Source organism: Tarenaya hassleriana, unplaced genomic scaffold (genome assembly GCF_000463585.1).
Source record: "Tarenaya hassleriana unplaced genomic scaffold, ASM46358v1 Cleome13, whole genome shotgun sequence".
NCBI classification, from domain to species: domain Eukaryota; kingdom Viridiplantae; phylum Streptophyta; class Magnoliopsida; order Brassicales; family Cleomaceae; genus Tarenaya; species Tarenaya hassleriana.
Genome location: NW_010963495.1, coordinates 1,022,787 through 1,042,161, shown reverse-complemented (window position 1 = coordinate 1,042,161; position 19,375 = coordinate 1,022,787). Strand labels below are relative to the sequence as shown.

The 19,375-nt window shown below is 38.2% G+C and overlaps 4 protein-coding genes across 15 annotated transcripts; 3 read left to right on the top strand and 1 right to left on the bottom strand.

Annotated features, from left to right (window-relative positions):
• Positions 1-2,891: 2,891 nt before the first annotated feature.
• On the top strand, positions 2,892-4,531 carry LOC104807842 (probable receptor-like protein kinase At2g47060; the record flags this gene model as incomplete). Its single annotated transcript, XM_010533268.1, has 5 exons — positions 2,892-2,985; positions 3,255-3,528; positions 3,654-3,786; positions 3,892-3,978; positions 4,120-4,531. Coding segments are annotated over 5 exons (717 nt in total), but the record flags the coding sequence as incomplete, so codon positions are not given.
• A 1,379-nt stretch (positions 4,532-5,910) lies between these two features.
• LOC104807372 (heavy metal-associated isoprenylated plant protein 25) lies at positions 5,911-6,702 on the top strand. Its single transcript, XM_010532612.2, has 2 exons — positions 5,911-6,089; positions 6,175-6,702. Exons 1-2 carry the CDS (start codon positions 6,015-6,017, stop codon positions 6,559-6,561), a joined length of 462 nt encoding a protein of 153 aa, XP_010530914.1. The 5' UTR covers positions 5,911-6,014; the 3' UTR covers positions 6,562-6,702.
• Positions 6,703-7,935: 1,233 nt separating this feature from the next.
• On the top strand, positions 7,936-10,558 carry LOC104807370 (WD-40 repeat-containing protein MSI3-like). The gene is made up of 6 exons (XM_010532597.1): positions 7,936-8,375; positions 8,865-9,188; positions 9,284-9,427; positions 9,661-9,785; positions 9,934-10,029; positions 10,138-10,558. Exons 1-6 carry the CDS (start codon positions 8,058-8,060, stop codon positions 10,385-10,387), a joined length of 1,257 nt encoding a protein of 418 aa, XP_010530899.1. The 5' UTR covers positions 7,936-8,057; the 3' UTR covers positions 10,388-10,558.
• On the bottom strand, positions 10,231-12,648 carry LOC104807371 (basic leucine zipper 19). Of its 12 annotated transcripts, none has more exons than XM_010532609.2 (5): positions 12,383-12,634; positions 11,352-12,292; positions 11,021-11,063; positions 10,686-10,737; positions 10,231-10,320 (listed from the first exon to the last, which is right to left on the bottom strand). In XM_010532609.2, the coding sequence occupies exons 2-3, from the start codon at positions 12,133-12,135 to the stop codon at positions 11,035-11,037; spliced, it is 813 nt and encodes a 270-aa protein (XP_010530911.1). In that variant the 5' UTR covers positions 12,136-12,292; positions 12,383-12,634; the 3' UTR covers positions 10,231-10,320; positions 10,686-10,737; positions 11,021-11,034. The 12 variants fall into 12 exon arrangements, with proteins under 12 accessions (XP_010530911.1, XP_010530906.1, XP_010530908.1 ...); XM_010532604.2 differs by having other exon boundaries at positions 10,846-11,063; positions 12,383-12,633; XM_010532606.2 differs by having other exon boundaries at positions 10,994-11,063; positions 12,383-12,633.
• Between the last annotated feature and the right edge of the window lie 6,727 nt (positions 12,649-19,375).

The window sequence follows — 19,375 nt, the reverse complement described above, 5'->3', positions numbered from 1 at the left end:
ACCAGGTAAGAATCGAACACTCAAACTCAAGGTGGAGTTACCTACTACCCCAAACTTGAATGAAATAATTATGTTATTGATGGATAAGCTGAACCGATTTCCATTTGGTGATAAATACACCACAGCAAAAATTAACTTTTAAGAAAATAAAAATGAAAACAACTTCAAAGTTTTTGGTAAAAAAAAACAAAATTTGAAAGCAAACCCTAAAACCGAAACTGCACGAAAAGTAAATATCATTCGTTTTCGTTTAGAATATGGTTTCGTTTCTCCAAACACACTAACCCAAACACTAAGAAATGCATAATAAAGTAGGCTTAAATAATCAGGAAATGCAGATAATAAATAAACTGAAATAAAAAAATAAAAAAAGGGAGGAAATTAGGGTTTGGGGGGGGGGGAGAAGACGAGGAAGTGGGTGTTTCCCGTGGCCATGCAAAGATGTCACAGTCAACGGCAGACACCGACACACGAAACTCATGTGAACTGTTTTCTCTTTCCTTTAGTTGATCTCTGTTTCCTTGTGTTCTCGACGAAAACCACAGTAAGAAAACAAACAAATCGATACTATTCCATATCCAAAGTGGACAAAATAAACTTTACTTTATAATAATGGCTTACACGTTTTTTTTTTTTTTCAAAAATATTTTCAACCGTTTCTCGTGCAATTTTGACTGGGAAACAGCATTCATCGTCGTGTGTGTATACATATACGCATGATGAGTCGCGTGCAAGAGATTGGAGCAAGTGCTCCTATAATTTCTAACGCTCCGCTATATAATATTTTATTTAACTATCATTTATCAGTTACTATATATATATATATATATTTACTTTTTTGGATATTCCATAATGCAACGACGACTGGTTACTTCAAGACGAGGTGAAGAGTAGCGGTATAGTAACGTACATAAGCATCATATATACGTATTGCGTATATATGAATATCGAATGTTAAAATTGTGTATTCAATTGGAACAAATTAGATTGATCGCATGTGATCATGTGGGTATTGAAATGAAAATGGTTCATATACAAAGGTTGGTTCTGGATTTAGGGTGGATGTAGTCGGACCGAAGGTCGGAGGAACCATGGTTATAAAAAAAAATCAGAAAAATAAAATCAATATCGATCGAACATTTGTTTTTCGGCTATTCGATGGATCGAGTGGTGGCTAACGAACCATGCCATGGTGCCGTCTCATTCTGTATGTTTAAAGTTGGACCCGATTGTCAGGCCCAATAAAAATTTTTACGTTGCTCTCGTAATGGGCCTATAAGCCCATTATGGGGGTCTAAGCAAAACCAAGTACGTGGCCATTGCATTACATCACTTGGTTCTAATATTTTTTTTTCTAGGATATATTATATGTAATTTCCACTATAGGTTATATATTTCAAATAAATATGGGTAAACTTTATCATAGATGCACATGCGCTCTAGAAATATTGTTTTTACAAAAGTAATTCCAATAATTTCGTTAACATATATATTTTTTTAATAAGATTTCGTGATTTTTACAAAAATGATTGAATAAATGAATACGGAAACGATTTCTCATATCTGTTAGGTAGTTGTGGATGGAGCCACAAAATAACATAATGCTCATTATTTTGTAACGCAAAAACATGAAATCATCATCACAATAAAATATAACATTATGAATATTTTTTTTTTATGAAATTTCCAGTCAATGTGGGACCCATTGTTGGTGTAACAAGAAAGGACCAATTTAAGAGAATCTGACCACACATCATTATTCAATTATTATGATAGTTATTTTGTATCTACATTATTGGAGTTTGCGTACACACACACACACATATATATATATATATATATATATATATATATATATATATGTAGCTATCATCCTTTGCGAATTTCTTATACGTGTAAAAATCATATTTTTTTCCCAACACAAAAACTTTTTGGCGACAAAATTAAATGTATTTCATGGCTATAATTAATTAGGGGTGTCAAAACGAGCCCGGCTCGCGAGCTGACTCCTGGCTCTGAGACCCATTTTGTATTGTTAACCGGACCGGTTCACGTTTGAGACGAGTGAGGTATACCAAATTGAATTTTTGAATTCTGTTTTCGTTTTCTTTTTTTCTTTTTTTTTTTTTTGCATATTATGCAATTTGTCTGGGTTTCCTGTGTTTTTAACTCAGTATTCACACTCTTTTAATTTAATTATGCGTTTTTGTTATTTATTTCACATTTTTTTTTAATTTCCTTTTTCTGTTTTGATGGGTATTAATAATCGCCTGCAAGCTGTCTGATATGTAAGGGGTGTCAAAACGAGTCCGGCTCGCGAGCTGGCTCGTGGTTCGCCAGAAAACGAGTGATCTGAACCGTAATTTTTTCAACTCGTTAAAAAACGAGCCTAACGAGCCAGAGCTCATTGAACACGTATTCAACGAGTCTGGCTCGGCGAACTGGCGAGCTGCTCAACCAGCTGGTATTTTTTTAAAAATAAATTAAATTTATAATTATATTTAAAATAAATATAAATAAAAAATATTATATATCATTGGCTCAACGAGCCGACTCGTTCAGATCGAAAAACTGGCGAGCGATCTGAGCCGAGATTTTTCTGGCTCGTTAGAAAACGAGCCTAACGAGCTGAGCCTAAAACGATCCGAGCCAAATGAGCCGAGCTCAAAATGATCCGAGGTGGCTCGTTTGACACCCCTATAATTAATAATGAAAATGTATTAATCCTTTTTCTTTTCGTATCTTGCAGTCAACACACACGTATGTTTCATGAGTACATGGAAAATATCACCACTTAAAAATTACATTGACAACTACGCCAAGTAGGTGGATCGATATTTTATATATATATATATATATATATATATATATATATATACAATATATACTATTTTGTTCAGCTGCTCGGTTACTGTGTTGATGGGAACTCACGTATACTCGCCTATGAATTTGCCAAAAATGGATCTCTTCATGACATTCTTCATGGTACGGCAGAAAGTCACTTGTGGGTGTATTTGTTTTATTTCGTGAAATCATTATCCTAGATATGAAGAGTATGGATTTTGACTGAACAAAGCAATAAAACAAGTTGTTCCCAAAACATGGTTATCTAAATGTCTTCTAATGTATTTGACCGTATCAGTCGATCAATTGATAGATTGTTCTGAGAAGGACACATGGACAAAAGACTAGCTTTTAATTGATCCTGTATTTCTATCTGCGGGCAATGCTTCAACACATTTGTAATGCTCCAGGGAGGAAAGGTGTCAAGGGAGCGCAACCAGGTCCTGTCTTATCATGGCATCAGCGAGTGAAAATTGCTGTTGGAGCTGCAAGAGGACTAGAATATTTGCATGAAAAGGCAGAGCCTCACATCATCCACCGGGACATCAAATCCAGCAACGTTCTAATCTTTGATGATGATGTCGCTAAGATTGCTGACTTTGATCTCTCCAATCAAGCTCCCGATATGGCTGCTCGCCTTCATTCAACCCGTGTTCTTGGAACTTTTGGGTACCATGCCCCTGAGTAAGTTGGCTTCTGGTTCTTGTTGTTGCAACCCAACAATGATAGTACCCACTGTTAAATACGTGTAGTATGTGTTTTCCTTCAGTGTTCATTCTGACAAGACAATCACTTCACTTTTTTCACAGATATGCAATGACAGGACAGTTGAATGCCAAGAGTGATGTATACAGCTTTGGGGTTGTGCTGCTCGAGCTTCTTACTGGTCGGAAACCTGTTGACCATACGTTGCCTCGAGGCCAGCAAAGTTTGGTCACATGGGTACTAATTCTTTCCAACTTTACTCTCTCAAAGTCCTGACATTTTAACCTTCAACCTAAACCATCCACATGATAACTGAGCGTAGTAACTTTCTGAATGTATCAGGCTACACCCAAACTCAGCGAAGACAAGGTCAAACAGTGTGTTGATGCAAGACTTGGAGGAGATTACCCTCCTAAAGCTGTTGCTAAGGTAAACCAAAGCTGTGTCCTAGATGATTCTCGGTTTGTTATTGCTTGAATAACAGACAAGAAATCTATAATCTGGAATGTAACACTTTCTCTGTATAATCGATTAAGAAAAAACTCGAGATTGTTGCTTGTTTTTTTGCAGCTAGCGGCAGTTGCTGCATTGTGTGTGCAATATGAGGCTGATTTCCGGCCAAACATGAGCATAGTTGTCAAGGCACTGCAGCCATTGTTGAATGCTCGGCAAGGTCATGCAGGGGAAGTAGCTCCTTAGCCAACCCCTCTCCGTTTGTGGAGGTTACATCTCTATATATACCTGAAATTTAATATATTTGTTTATAAAAATGTGATTGCCCTGATGATTTATAATATCTGTTTTCTTCTAAAATGTGTCCCCTCCCCCTTCCCCCTCCTCCTATAGTATCTTTTGGTTTGTGTAATGGGTTTGAACATATACCCATAAATAGAAAGGGTAAGAGAGGTCAAGTAGTAGACAGTGCTTTTGTCGGAATACTTGCATGTGAATAATTGGCATTCTTCCTTCTTCTTTTATATCATTCATTAGATGAATAAAGTTCCCCCCATTTTGAGATAATGTCATGTATAAATATTAAATATAATCCTGCTAGCGTGTAAAGGGATAATATATTAATATGATAACGCTGGTTGAGGAGGATGATAATAATGAAATTCGTAAATCCGATGTGGGAAGGCGTTCTCTGCCGCTGCCATGGTTGGTCGTCACCAGCCTTAACTGTTAAGGCAATAATTATGCCACCAAATTCAAAGAACCTATAAGTAAATTAGGTTACTAGGAGAGATGAATATTCAACTCGCCACCTTTACATCTCGAATTATTGGGATATCTTTGGCAACTTTCCTAAGAATACGAAAAGAGCTTTCTCTTTAAAATTCATAAAATATATTCATATTTTATCAATTTGGTTGTTTCTTGAGGACGAGATCAATAATCCAATTAATTAAACAAATCCACACACAATATATATATATATATATATATATTCACTTTTAAAATAGAAAACCATAGAGGGAAATAAGTTTGGAAAATATGGGTTCGACGGAGAAAGTGGAACACAGAGTGGCTGGAAATTAGAAAACGGGAGGAAGTTTCTTTGTGGAGAACGGAAACGACAAGTCGAGTTGGTGAAACATACGAACGTGCGCCAACAAGATGGCGAACGATAGGGGTGTCAAAACGAGCCCGGCTCGCGAGCTGGCTCGTGACTCGCTAGAAAACGAGCGAGCTGAGCCGTAATTTTTTCAGCTCATTAAAAAATGAGCCTAACGAGTCAGAGCTCATTGAACACGTGTTCAATGAGCCTGGCTCGGCGAGTTGGTATTTTTTTAAAAATATATTAAATTTATATAAAAAAACTCTAATATAATTTTATATTAATTTTTTTCATATTGTTTATATGATATTATAAATATACTAATTATTATGATGGTGATAATTAAAAATATTAAATGGTATTGGTGTTTTATTAAATTTTTTATGTATTTATTTAAATTTATAATTATATTTAAAATAAATATAAATAAAAAATATTATATATCATTGGCTCAACGAGCCGACTCGTTCAGATCGAAAAACTGGCGAGCGATCTGAGCCGAGATTTTTCTGGCTCGTTAGAAAACGAGCCTAACGAGCTGAGCCTAAAACGATCCGAGCCAAATGAGCCGAGCTCAAAATGATCCGAGGTGGCTCGTTTGACACCCCTATAATTAATAATGAAAATGTATTAATCCTTTTTCTTTTCGTATCTTGCAGTCAACACACACGTATGTTTCATGAGTACATGGAAAATATCACCACTTAAAAATTACATTGACAACTACGCCAAGTAGGTGGATCGATATTTTATATATATATATATATATATATATATATATATATATATCCAAAATTTAAGCTCTTTTTATATTCAGGAACTCCATTGATATTCCTTTCTTCGACCCTCTCGATCTTCATTATAAATCCGACCAAAGTCACAAGTTATTGCAAAACCGAAACGGGAAATGGGTGTTCTTGATCACGTCTCCGATTACTTTGATTGCTCCGGTGGCGGATCCACGAAGCAGAAGAATTTACAGGTATTATATATACATACACGCGAATATATACACTCATATATGTTACTGGAATTCTTGACACCGACCTCCATTGATTTGGTAATAGACTGTGGAGGTAAGAGTGATGATAGACTGCGAAGGATGCGAGAGGAAGGTGAGAAGAGCGTTGGAAGGGATGAAAGGCGTGAGAGACATAGCCATTGAGCCAAAGGCTCAGAAGGTGACTGTGGTTGGCTACGTCGACGTCAGGAAAGTGGTGGCTCGGATCGCACACAGGACCGGCAAACGGGCCGAGCCCTACCCCTTCGTCCCGTACGAGGCCGTAGCTCATCCGTACGCACCAGGCGTCTACGACAACAGAGCCCCTGTGGGGTATGTACGCAACGTCGAGACCGACCCGCACGTGTCGCGCCTCGCTCGTGCGAGCTCGACCGAAGTCCGTTACACCACCGCCTTCAGCGACGAGAACCCTAGCGCCTGCACGATCATGTGATTTTTATCATGTGAATTTTTGAATCCATGTGTGTATAAATATGGAGATTGGAGTTCTTTAAGTGGAAAAAATGTAAATTTTATGGTTTTTGGATCTTTGGTCGTTTGTTCTTTATATTTTTTTCACACGTGTTTTTTTACAGTGCTTGTATTTCTTTTGGATTTTTGGTGTTGTTTAAAATAAATTTAAAGTAATATTTAGTAGAAAGTTAAGGTCATATAATACACAAAAAAATGTGTATCGAGATTATAAAAATAAAATAGATAATTAATACATTATATCAATAATGTATTCGGGAAGGGACCCAAGGCGATTCAAATAATTGTTGACTAAATTATCATAAAGAGATGATTATCTGTAAAAGAAATTATTTTCTTTGGATTCATTATTAAAGTTTTTCTATTTTGGATCTTTGTTATTGGCATAACGCAGAGAGTAATTATTGATAGCTGGTCATTAGTTTATGTAATGATTATTTGCTTAAAATATAACCTATTTAATCTGGTTGGACGAATAGTGCCACCAATTGCCATCTATCACTTCTCTTTCGCAGGATTAAAATAACAAAAAATTATTATAGTAAAGAATACTACTTATATCATTATGTCTAGATCTAGTGTTTTCTCACAATAAAATAAAATCATGATCATATATTCTTATAGCAGAATTTGAAATTAGCAATGGTTATTTAACTTATTTTAGTTAATAGTTATCATACCCAAACCAAATTTCATTTAATAATATTAAAATCAAGTAAACACGATTTTAGAACTAAATTAATTCAATACGATAAAAAATAAAAATAAAAATTCCATTAAAAATAGCATTTATTTTAACAAAAAAATCAACATAAAAACGAATAAATATAAGTTGGTATGGGTAGGCCTTTTCAATCAATTAACACATACGATTTCACCTGCTGTCGTCAGTCTCGTCACCAGCGCGGTCTTGTAACAACACGCTGTCTTTCTACTTCACAATACACATGCGTGCTGTTCTGTCAAATAGAAACGGCACACACTTAAATTACACAATCCAAACAGCAATCATGTCGTACGTGCAATTTTACCGCCTAAGCGAAAGCAGGATTGGCCATTTCGGTTATTAACCGAATCGAATCGAATCGAATCGAATAAGATATAATCGTATTCGAACCGAATCCGACATCAAAATCGAACGGTTATGATTTTCTTAAACACAAAAAGTCGAAATCGAATCGAATAAAAAAATAATCGAAAAAACCGACGATTTTCTTTGAAAAAATGAGTTTTTTTATCGAAACCGAACCGAAGTTTATATAAAAACCGAATAGTTATAGTTTTTCTATAACCGAAATAATCGAACCCGAATATAATCGAACCGAACACGAACCGAAACCCCAAATGGCCACACTGATTGTACTGTAACACTCACTCGTGAGATCCCCTCCTCTTTTTGGCGGGAAAGTCGACCAGGAAACCTAGACTGAGGGAGGAGGGGAGGGAGAGAGAGCGGAAATGGCGGAAGAAAGTAAGGAGGAGGCGGGAGTGGATCAAGTGGAGGAGGAATTCTCTGTGTGGAAGAGGAACACGCCGTTCCTGTACGATCTGCTGATCTCTCACCCGCTCGAATGGCCGTCTCTCACCGTCCAATGGGTCCCGTCGACGCCGAATCCGTACGCTGCGGATCCTTATTTCGCCGTCCACAAGCTCATCCTTGGGACCCACACCTCCGGTGGCGCCCAGGATTTCCTGATGGTCGCCGACGTCGTCATCCCCACGCCCGACGCAGAACCCGGATTGGGTGGCAGAAACCAGGACCCAGTAGTCCCCAAGGTATGTAAAAAAAGCCTCGGAATCTTCGTCTCATTTGGTTGTTTTCGAAAGTTGTCTTCTTCGCCTGCCAAATGTTCGATAAAATTACTGGCTGAAAGTGTCTGTTCCAGCGTTGTGAGTCTCTGGCGCCTTTTTATTGTTGTCGGAAAGTTTTCGTTACTGCGTTCTGGATATGTTAATCGGATTTTTTTTCATGAGTTAAAAGTGGATTCGAAGTGAAATTCGGAGTTTGGGTTTGTGGCATAGCGAAACAATGCTGAAGATTACCGGCTTAGCAGAAAATGTGGGAATGCATCGTGATCTCTCTGGTGTCTTGGGATTAATTTCAGAAGGGTTTCGTTCATGTCTTCTGGAAATGTTGTCTGAAATTGTTAGTGGGTTAAATTTTATAATGCTAGAAGAATATTGGATTATAGATTGCAGTTTCGGCCCAGCAACTTGTGCGCCAATACCATACTTAGTTACTGAAGTTATCGGCTTTTATGGCAGGCTGAGATAAGACAGAAAATACGTGTTGATGGGGAAGTGAACAGAGCGCGGTGTATGCCGCAAAAGCCAACGATCGTCGGTACAAAGACGAGTGGTTGTGAGGTGTTTGTGTTTGATTATGCCAGACATGCTGCCAAGACCCAAGCAAGTGATTGTGACCCTGACCTGAGGCTGAAGGGACATGAAAAAGAAGGGTACGGACTGTCTTGGAATTCTTTCAAGGAAGGTTATCTCCTGAGTGGTTCCCAAGATCACAAGATCTGCCTTTGGGACATTACAGCTACAGCACAAGATAAGGTTTTGAATGCATTGCATGTTTACGAGGTAGACGAAAATAACTTTGTTCTCTTCTGTTTTCTCGAGAGCTTGCTTCTTCTGGTCCTGTTCCTTGATGTGATCTCTGTGTGTAATGGTGTTAGGGACATGAAAGCTTGGTCGAGGATGTGTCGTGGCATATGAAGAATGAAAACGTATTTGGATCAGCAGGTGATGATTGTCGATTGATGATATGGGACTTGAGGACAAACCAAATGCAACACCAAGTCAAAGCCCACGAGAGAGAGGTAGACTATCAATATCACAGCTCATCTTCCTTGCATTGCTGCCATTGGCACTCCTAAGATTACGGTAGAAGATGATGTTAATAGAAAATGACCATGCATATCTTTCTAACTGTAGATTATTTTTGTTGGGTTGTTGATTGGTAAGTCATTAAGTAGAGATGGAGTAGCATGCTATTACGATCTTGACTAGGAACCCTATCTTTATGGCATGTTATTGTTCCATGGTCACACAGGTGAACTATCTTTCTTTCAATCCATTCAACGAATGGGTGTTAGCCACAGCCTCCTCGGACAGCACAGCCGCCTTGTTCGATCTCCGCAAGCTAAACGCACCCTTGCATGTTTTGAGCAGCCATGAGTGAGTAATATCCACAGTTCATATCTTCTCGCTCTTCTATCTGCCATCGTTGATGTTTGATCCGTAACACCTTCAATTCAAAGACGCCCATGAAGAATGCAATATAGATAATGTGTGTGTGTATATATATATATGATTATGATTACAGGGGAGAGGTATTCCAAGTGGAGTGGGATCCAAACCACGAGACAGTGCTTGCATCTTCAGGCGAGGACAGGAGGTTGATGGTTTGGGATCTGAACAGGTACATACAACAATAACACTCTTCGATTCGAACCAAGAAACAGATGAGAGAATCTTTAAAATTCAGACAGTAAGTTATTAGAGTATCGGGTTTGGACGTTTTTCTTAGGGTCGGGGAGGAACAGCTCGATGTAGAGTTGGATGCGGAAGACGGTCCACCAGAACTGCTCTTCTCTCATGGAGGCCACAAGGCCAAGATATCAGACTTCTCCTGGAACAAGAACGAGCCTTGGGTAATTTCTAGCGTCGCCGAAGATAACAGTCTTCAGGTCTGGCAAATGGCTGAAAGCATCTATCTTGACGATGACGAGGAAGGCGACGAGCAAGACAGACCAGAATCCAATGAAAACAAGAAGTAAAGTTAATGTAGTGATAACAGACAGTAGGTTTGAAGCTTGACTTGTTGCCCTTAGGCCTGGGATTCAAACGGTATTGCCTTGGTCTATTCGGACAAAACATCACAGAAGAGTATATAGTTAAATCAAGAACATAAACATGGAAAAGCCATAAAAAAAAACTGAACTTTTATATTTCCTCGTCTTTAACAAGGAGTTTGCGGATTCCTGTGATAATTTCGGAATCGGGTATTTAACCAGATGACATTCAGGAAATGCGGTAAAGTGTGAGGTCTCAGGGAGTGAAAGCTGGAAAACTCACCTGTCCAGAGATCTCAGCTTCTCCGATGAAAATCCCCACCCAACGCCTAAAGCTGTAATCCAGCAATTAAGAATTCATGCATCTTATAAAAAAAACTATAGCTTAAAGTTGTATAACACACAGAGTTAGGAAGCAATTTCTTCTGATCCTTAACGATTACCAGCCAGCTGTTCAGAATGGAAAACACGAGCTTTCCAAAATTCATTTCTAAACTTTGCCAAGCCAAGACATTCCAGAACTTCGTCACGAGCATATGTATCAAAACTATTCGAGCATGAAACAAATGGCCGAAGCAAGCGAATACGAACCCTCGTGAAAGTGAACAAAGTACATGCCTGGTGATGACGCTTCAACCCACTTTTGCTGCTCGAGGTCCACCTACAAGGAACAGCAAGCAGCATGTGTTTAATGCTAAGTAATACTTGAAAACCACCTCGTATAACCAATCCTCAATTGATAAAAAAATACTTGATTAAACAAAAATTAGCAGAAGTCCCAGATATATGGATACAGCCAAAGACAACAAACCTACTATCCGGAATTAAGCCACACAATGCAACTTCCAAAACGTTCAATGGAGAGCACGTCATCAACCGATGACACTTACACAAATTATATAGCACTGCAGGGAAATAGAAAAGAGATTCTAAGGTATTAGAGTTTCACCTTTCCTCTTGGTAGCGCCGGATGTATTGGAGTTGAATGGTACATTCCCAACACTACTGGCAGGAAGGTCATCAGTACCTGAATTCTGATTAGCCAGGCATTGTAGCTGGCCAAAGTCACAACCACTTAGCCCTTGACCATTCATTGGTGCACCTTCCCCGCCGTTCCCACCAACCCCCGGATGAAGGCAATAAGCTTCATCATCACATTGCAGATTACAAGGATTCATCATATACGAGAACGGCGCGTTTGTGGAGGGGAAGTTCGTGCTCATCGGTTTCTGATAAGGAAAAGCCCCAATCTCCCCCTCTATTCTTCCTCTTATGTCAACAAGCAAACACTTGAGCCTCGCAACCTCGGCTTCCAAAGCAGCCTGACCTTGCAATCTCTTCAACAGCTGCTGGTTATTAGCCCTAAGCTTGATGACCTCATCCTCCAACGAGGCGGCTCTAGCCTTCTTCTTCTCTCGATACTTCCTGACCGCTTCTCTATTACCCGACGGTCTCTTCTTGTTCTTCTTCTCGGAGAATTCAGCTGTGTCATCGGTAGAAACCTTTTCCTCGCTCTGAGCGGGCAGAATCTTGGTGTGCACATGGAAACATGTGTGAGTATGTGTGCTCTCTGGCCCAGGAGGGTTGCAAGTGTGAGTGTGAGTACAAGCATGAGAGTCCCTCAAAAGCTCATCAAAGAAAGTGTCCATTGAACAGCTGCTAGGTTGGATATCGTCCATGTTCGAATTCGAAAACACTTCCTGGTTCGAGAAATCAAGCTCACCGTCGTCCATAACAAGAACCCAGCAACACTAACGAGTTAGAAACAGTGACCTCAATTCGCGACAAAGTTCACAAGTATCCAGATGATAGATAATTCGGGGTACCACTACGCCAAAAACAACGAAATTTTGAAAATTGTCAAGCGCCTCCGGATCGACAGAAGAAGACCTAATTAACCAAAAAACGACAACAATTGGACTGATTAAGCCAGTGTCCAGATTCGATTGATCATGACTCATGGTAAGAGGAAATTTGTACCTGTCAGAGCCCTAGAATCGGATTTCGACGAAGATTTGGCGAATCAGCGAAATCACCATCATCACTGCGTGTTTGAATCCACGAAACCCTACACGGAGAATTTAAGCGAAAATGGCAAGAGATCTTTTAAAAGAGAAAGGAAGAGAATCCGAAAGGAAACCCTAGAAACAGAGAGGCGACGCCATTGATGAGAAGGACGCACTTGAGATTCTCTTTCGCATATCGATTCTGTGTATTGGTTTTCAAAGATCCGACGCATCTTTTAAAGCCTCTTTTATTTACTGATACGTTTTATTATCGTCTAAATTTTCTCGCTACAATAGTTATTTGAATATTTAGTTTTCTAGTCTAAGTATAATAAACTAAAAAATGTTATATTTGTTATGAAAAACGAAGAAATATAGAAGACCCGAGAATCAGATCGTTAACTAGAAACCGAAATCGATCGTTTGAGAGACCCAGGAACAAGATTTCAATAATTTTCTTTTCTTGGAATTATGTACAAATGAAGGAGAGAAATGAGCTATTTATAGAAAATCTGAAGTTACTGTTCACGTATACGTATTTATGAACAGTAACCGTATGGCGGCTAAACAGTAATCGTATGGCGGCGTGAACAGTACCCGGCTGCGTGAACAGTGTCCGGCTGCGTGAACAGTACCGTAGCTTCACTATTCATTTATAACACTCCCCCTTGGAGCTACGGTTAATCAAAATGTATTTGCGTGTCTTATACTGCCTCGTTAAAAACCTTATCAGTAAAACCCCTTGGGATAAAACCTGATAAGGGAAAAAGAGTGCAGTTCCACGCTCCCCCTGTATATCGGATCAAAGGTCTCGTAGATGACGCATTCCAATGTTATGTACATGTTTCTTGAACATTGATGTCGGTAGAGCTTTTGTGAATAGGTCTGCTGCATTATCACATGATCGTATGTATCTGACTTCAATCTCCTTATTCTTTTCCAGCTCTTGGGTGTATGCAAAGAACTTCGGAGGAATATGTTTTGTCCTATCACTTTTAATATATCCTCCCTTAGTCTGTGCAACGCATGCAGCGTTATCTTCAAATAATATTATTGGAGCTTTATTGGTTGATAATCCACTAGCTGTCTGGATATGTTGAGTCAAAGATCTAAGCCAGACACATTCCCGACTTGCTTCATGTAGCGCGATAACTTCTGCGTGATTAGATGACGTAGCAACCAATGTTTGCTTTTGAGAACGCCAAGCTAATGCAGTTCCATTGATTGTGAAGATATAACCTGTTTGTGATCTTCCCTTATGTGGATCAGATAAATATCCTGCATCTGCAAAACCAACAATTTCTTGTTTTGTACTTTTAGGGAAAAATAATCCCAAATCGATCGATCCTTGAAGATAACGGAAAATGTGCTTAATTCCATTCCAATGCCTTCGTGTAGGATCTGAACTATATCTTGCTAACAGATTAGTAGCAAATGCTACATCAGGTCGAGTACAGTTGGCAAGATACATAAGAGCCCCTATTGCACTTAAATATGGTACTTCAGGACCAAGTGTCTCTTCACCATCTTCACGGGGGCGAAATGGATCTGTTTCAACATTCAATGATCTATTAATCATTGGAGTACTCAGGGGATTTGCCTTATCCATATTGAACCGCTTTAGTACCCTTTTTGTATAATTAGATTGATGTAGAAAAATTCCCGTATTCAAATGCTCTATTTGTAATCCAAGACAAAACTTGGTTTGTCCGAGATCTTTCATCTCAAATTCTCCTTTTAAATAGGTGGATGCATCCTGAATTTCACGGGGAGTTCCAATGATATTTAAATCATCAACATAGACAGCAATAATCACAAACCCAGACATCGTCCTTTTTATAAACACACATGGTGAAATAGGATTATTTGTATATCCATTTTTCACTAAATGTTCACTCAGACGTTTATACCACATACGTCCTGATTGTTTTAGCCCGTACAATGATCGTTGTAACTTGACAGCGCATAATTCTCGTGGTTTTGATTTCAATATTTCGGGCATTTTAAATCCTTCAGGGATTTTCATATAAATGTTTGTGTCAAGTGACCCATATAAATAAGCAGTAACAACATCCATGAGACGCATTTCTAAGTTCTTTGAAACTACAAGGTTAATTAGGTATCGAGGATGCATCCTGAATTTCACGGGGAGTTCCAATGATATTTAAATCATCAACATAGACAGCAATAATCACAAATCCAGACATCGTCCTTTTTATAAACACACATGGTGAAATAGGATTATTTGTATATCCATTTTTCACTAAATGTTCACTCAGACGTTTATACCACATACGTCCTGATTGTTTTAGCCCGTACAATGATCGTTGTAACTTGACAGCGCATAATTCTCGTGGTTTTGATTTCAATATTTCGGGCATTTTAAATCCTTCGGGGATTTTCATATAAATGTTTGTGTCAAGTGACCCATATAAATAAGCAGTAACAACATCCATGAGACGCATTTCTAAGTTCTTTGAAACTGCAAGGTTAATTAGGTATCGAAATGTAATCGCATCCATAACAGGAGAATAAGTTTCTTCATAATCAACTCCGGGTCTCTGTGAGAAACCTTGTGCGACAAGACGAGCTTTATATCTAGCAATTTCATTGTGCTCATTTCTTTTGCGTACAAATACCCATTTACATCCAACAGGAGTAACCTCTTTCGGTTTAATAATGACGTGTCCGAATACATTTCGCTTATTCAACGAATCCAATTCAGTCTGTATTGCGTCTCTCCATTTAATCCAATCTGGTCTCTTTTGACACTCTGAAATGGATCTTGGTTCTGGATCCTCATTTTCATCAATTTCCTTTGATACATTATAAGAGAATATATCATCAATCTCTTTGATTTCTTTTCGACTCCATAATGTACCATTACTGATATAATTAATTGAGATCTCATGATTTTCATTGTCTGTATTTATACCATCATCATAAGGTACTTCATTTCTTTGATTTGGAACGCGTTCCTCCGAATCGAGCATTTCATTTTTCTTGGGCCCTTTGCTCTTTCGGGGATTTTTATCCTTAGAACCAATAGGTCGTCCACGCTTCAGGCGTGCTTTAGAATCGTTTATTACATTTTCTTTCATTTGTTCTTTCGGAATTTCGATTCGAGCTGGGACATTCGCAGCATCTATATATGATCTTGTTACCTTAGTTGTATCTGCAAAAGCATCTGGTAACTGATTTGCAATGTTTTGTAAATGTATGATCCTTTGAACTTCCAGTTCTCGTTGTTTTGCCGGGGGATCAAGATGTGACAATGATGGTGTACACCAATTAAGATCATTTTTAGTTCCCGCCATTCTATCATTTTCTCCCCCTAATGGTGGGAATTCATTCTCATTAAATTGACAATCAGCAAAACGAGCCGTAAAAATATCTCCAGTTTTTGGCTCAAGGTATCGTATAATGGATGGTGAGTCATACCCAACATATATTCCAAGCCTTCTTTGTGGTCCCATTTTTGTACGCTGTGGTGGGGAAATCGGTACATATACTGCGCATCCGAATATTCTGAGATGCGATATATTAGGTTCTTGACCAAATGCTAATTGCAATGGAGAATACTTGTGATATGCACTTGGTCTAATACGAATTAATGTTGCAGCATGCAAAATGGCATGACCCCACACAGAAATGGGAAGTTTCGTTTTCATTATCAATGGTCTAGCAATAAGCTGGAGTCGTTTGATTAATGACTCTGCCAATCCATTCTGTGTATGAACGTGTGCAACTGGGTGTTCAACATCAATACCCATTGCTCTCTTTGATTTCTTTTCGACTCCATAATGTACCATTACTGATATAATTAATTGAGATCTCATGATTTTCATTGTCTGTATTTATATCATCATCATAAGGTACTTCATTTCTTTGATTTGGAACGCGTTCCTCCGAATCGAGCATTTCATTTTTCTTGGGCCCTTTGCTCTTTTTTCGATATTTTATGGTATTAATTGATGCTTCAAGCAGATGGTCGCATGTATGTCTTTTATCATCACGTAATCTGGCATTTGCCCGATTTTTAGCCCAAATAATTAAATTAAGGGCTCAGTTCTCGGAATACTCAATCAAGAAAGTGAGGCTTGATAATGCTGGAGAATTTACATCACAAGCATTTAATGATTACTGTGTAGCAATGGGTATTGATGTTGAACACCCAGTTGCACACGTTCATACACAGAATGGATTGGCAGAGTCATTAATCAAACGACTCCAGCTTATTGCTAGACCATTGATAATGAAAACGAAACTTCCCATTTCTGTGTGGGGTCATGCCATTTTGCATGCTGCAACATTAATTCGTATTAGACCAAGTGCATATCACAAGTATTCTCCATTGCAATTAGCATTTGGTCAAGAACCTAATATATCGCATCTCGCAATAAGCTGGAGTCGTTTGATTAATGACTCTGCCAATCCATTCTGTGTATGAACGTGTGCAACTGGGTGTTCAACATCAATACCCATTGCTACACAGTAATCATTAAATGCTTGTGATGTAAATTCTCCAGCATTATCAAGCCTCACTTTCTTGATTGAGTATTCCGAGAACTGAGCCCTTAATTTAATTATTTGGGCTAAAAATCGGGCAAATGCCAGATTACGTGATGATAAAAGACATACATGCGACCATCTGCTTGAAGCATCAATTAATACCATAAAATATCGAAATGGTCCGCATGGTGGATGAATAGGTCCACAAATATCACCATGAATCCTTTCTAGAAATGATGGTAATTCATGCCCGATTTTAGCTTGTGATGGTCTGATTATTAATTTTCCTCTAGAACATGCATCACAAGAAAACTCATCTGATTGAAAAATCTTCTGGTTTTTCAATGGGTGACCATGAGAGTTTTCGATAATCTTTCTCATCATAATGGCACCAGGATGACCCAATCGATCATGCCAAACTTTGAACATATCGGTAAACTTCTGGTTTACTGTGGCATATGATTCAATCACATTGATATTAGTATAATATAATCCCGAAGATAGAGTGGGTAATTTTTCTAACACATATTTTTTGTCCCATATTGATTGAGGTGATACACAAATATTCAATATCACCTTTATTTATGGTTTCAATATGATATCCATTCAGTCGGATATCTTTAAAACTTAATAGATTTCTTTGGGACTTGGAGGAAAATAGTGCATCTTTTATAGCAAATTTTGTTCCTCCTGGCATTATGAAATCGGCTCTTCCGGAGCCTTCAATTATTTTTGCATTTCCAGATATAGTAATGACATTTCCTTTGTTTATTTTCAGAGTAGAAAAATATTTCTTGTCTGTTAGTATTGTATGTGTTGTAGCACTATCTGCTAAACATATATCTCCTCCTCGATTTGCAGATTTAGCCATACTCATTATCTATTGAAGAACAAAATAACATAGTAAACATTAGAAAATATATTATAACATTATGACTAACAGAAATGATGACACAGATACATAACTATTTTACAAAATGTAGACGCATTATTTATGCATATATGGATTATTACGAGGTTGATTACATATATAAACGATATAACTATATATATGGCTTTTTATTCATAATCAACGCCATCTTCAGGACGCGCAAAACCATCAGCGAGGTCCATGTGTGTAAAATCTTTAGCACCACCAGCATCATCATCCGAATTGTTTATGACATGATTTGTCTCGACACCTTTCCCTTTCGCTTCTTTAATCGATTTTTGGTAAAGGTCCACCAAGTGTTTAGCCGTGCGACAAGTACGTGACCAATGTCCTGTCATTCCACACCGGTGACATGTGCTTTCTTTCATCCGTTTGTTTGGATGATCATGTGTTCCCCCTCTATTATTGTTATGGTTTTGGAATGAGATTCCTCGACCACCTCCTCTATTCCAACTTCGGCTAACGCCACGACCTCGTCCTCGGCCTCGACCTCGACCTCGGCCTCTACCTCGAAAATAACCACGTCCTCGGTTATTATAAAATATAACATTCTCTCCAGGGAATGATATATTTTCTGTAACATTTACTTCAGGAAATGGTACAGAACCTGTCGGCCGAGATGCATGATTTTTCATCAGTAATTCATTATTCTGCTCGGCCAATAGAAGACATGAGAGAAACTCTGAGTATTTTGTATACCCCTTTTCTCGATACTGTTGTTGGAGGATAATGTTCGAGGCGTGCATAGTTGAAAAGGTTTTTTCCAACATCTCATTTTCGCTAACTGTTTCACCACATAATTTCAAAACTGATGTGATTCGGTACATCGCCGAGTTATATTCACTGACAGTTTTGAAATCTTGAAATCTGAGATGAATCCACTCATATTTTGCCTTGGGGAGGATTACCGTTTTTTGATGATCAAAACGGTCTTTTAATTTTTCCCAAAGATCCTGCATAATATTAGTGCTTTTGCTTTATTTTCAGTTGATGCACTTTTCTCTTTAATTGTGGCACCAAGACCTTTTGATTCCAAGTGCAAATCAGCATCCAATTGCCACGATAGATAATTTTTCCCCGATATGTCGAGGACCTCGAACTCGATATTAGCCATTTTTGCCATTATGATTTTGTCGTAGAAGAGCGTTCGTGCTGATAACGTGTTAGCTTTATTCATTATCATAGAGAATACAACATAACGAAATGCATGATTACATATAAATTGCTATAATTAGTAACACATACACGAGAGGTAAGACCGCAACGCAAATTGGAAACAAAACTGGGTCGGGATTTTTATCAAAGAAAATACCAAATGTTGCTACTACAATTGCTACAACAAAGAAAATTTTAATAAAATCCATCTTGGGATATTTTTTTTATTTCGTGGGAGAAGAAGATAGAAAGATGATTTTAGTGTGAGTTTTTGAGTGAATGGTGGAGTGTATTTATAGGGTAAAATTCACTATTCCTAGCCGTTGGGGAGGAGCCAAAATTTGATTATTATTATTATTATTATTTTTT

What these genes read in the sequence shown, in the direction of transcription:
- LOC104807372 (XM_010532612.2), top strand. Translation starts at nt 6,015, where the DNA reads ATGGGTGTTCTTGATCACGTCTCCGATTACTTTGATTGCTCCGGTGGC. An exon ending in CGAAGCAGAAGAATTTACAG is followed by an intron (nt 6,090 to 6,174) that starts GTATTATATATA and finishes ATTTGGTAATAG; the next exon opens with ACTGTGGAGGTAAGAGTGAT.
- LOC104807370 (XM_010532597.1), top strand. Translation starts at nt 8,058, where the DNA reads ATGGCGGAAGAAAGTAAGGAGGAGGCGGGAGTGGATCAAGTGGAGGAG. An exon ending in TCAAAGCCCACGAGAGAGAG is followed by an intron (nt 9,428 to 9,660) that starts GTAGACTATCAA and finishes ATGGTCACACAG; the next exon opens with GTGAACTATCTTTCTTTCAA. An exon ending in CATGTTTTGAGCAGCCATGA is followed by an intron (nt 9,786 to 9,933) that starts GTGAGTAATATC and finishes TTATGATTACAG; the next exon opens with GGGAGAGGTATTCCAAGTGG.
- LOC104807371 (XM_010532603.1), bottom strand. Translation starts at nt 12,135, where the DNA reads ATGGACGACGGTGAGCTTGATTTCTCGAACCAGGAAGTGTTTTCGAAT. An exon ending in CGGCGCTACCAAGAGGAAAG is followed by an intron (nt 11,064 to 11,351) that starts GTGAAACTCTAA and finishes TGTTCCTTGTAG; the next exon opens with GTGGACCTCGAGCAGCAAAA.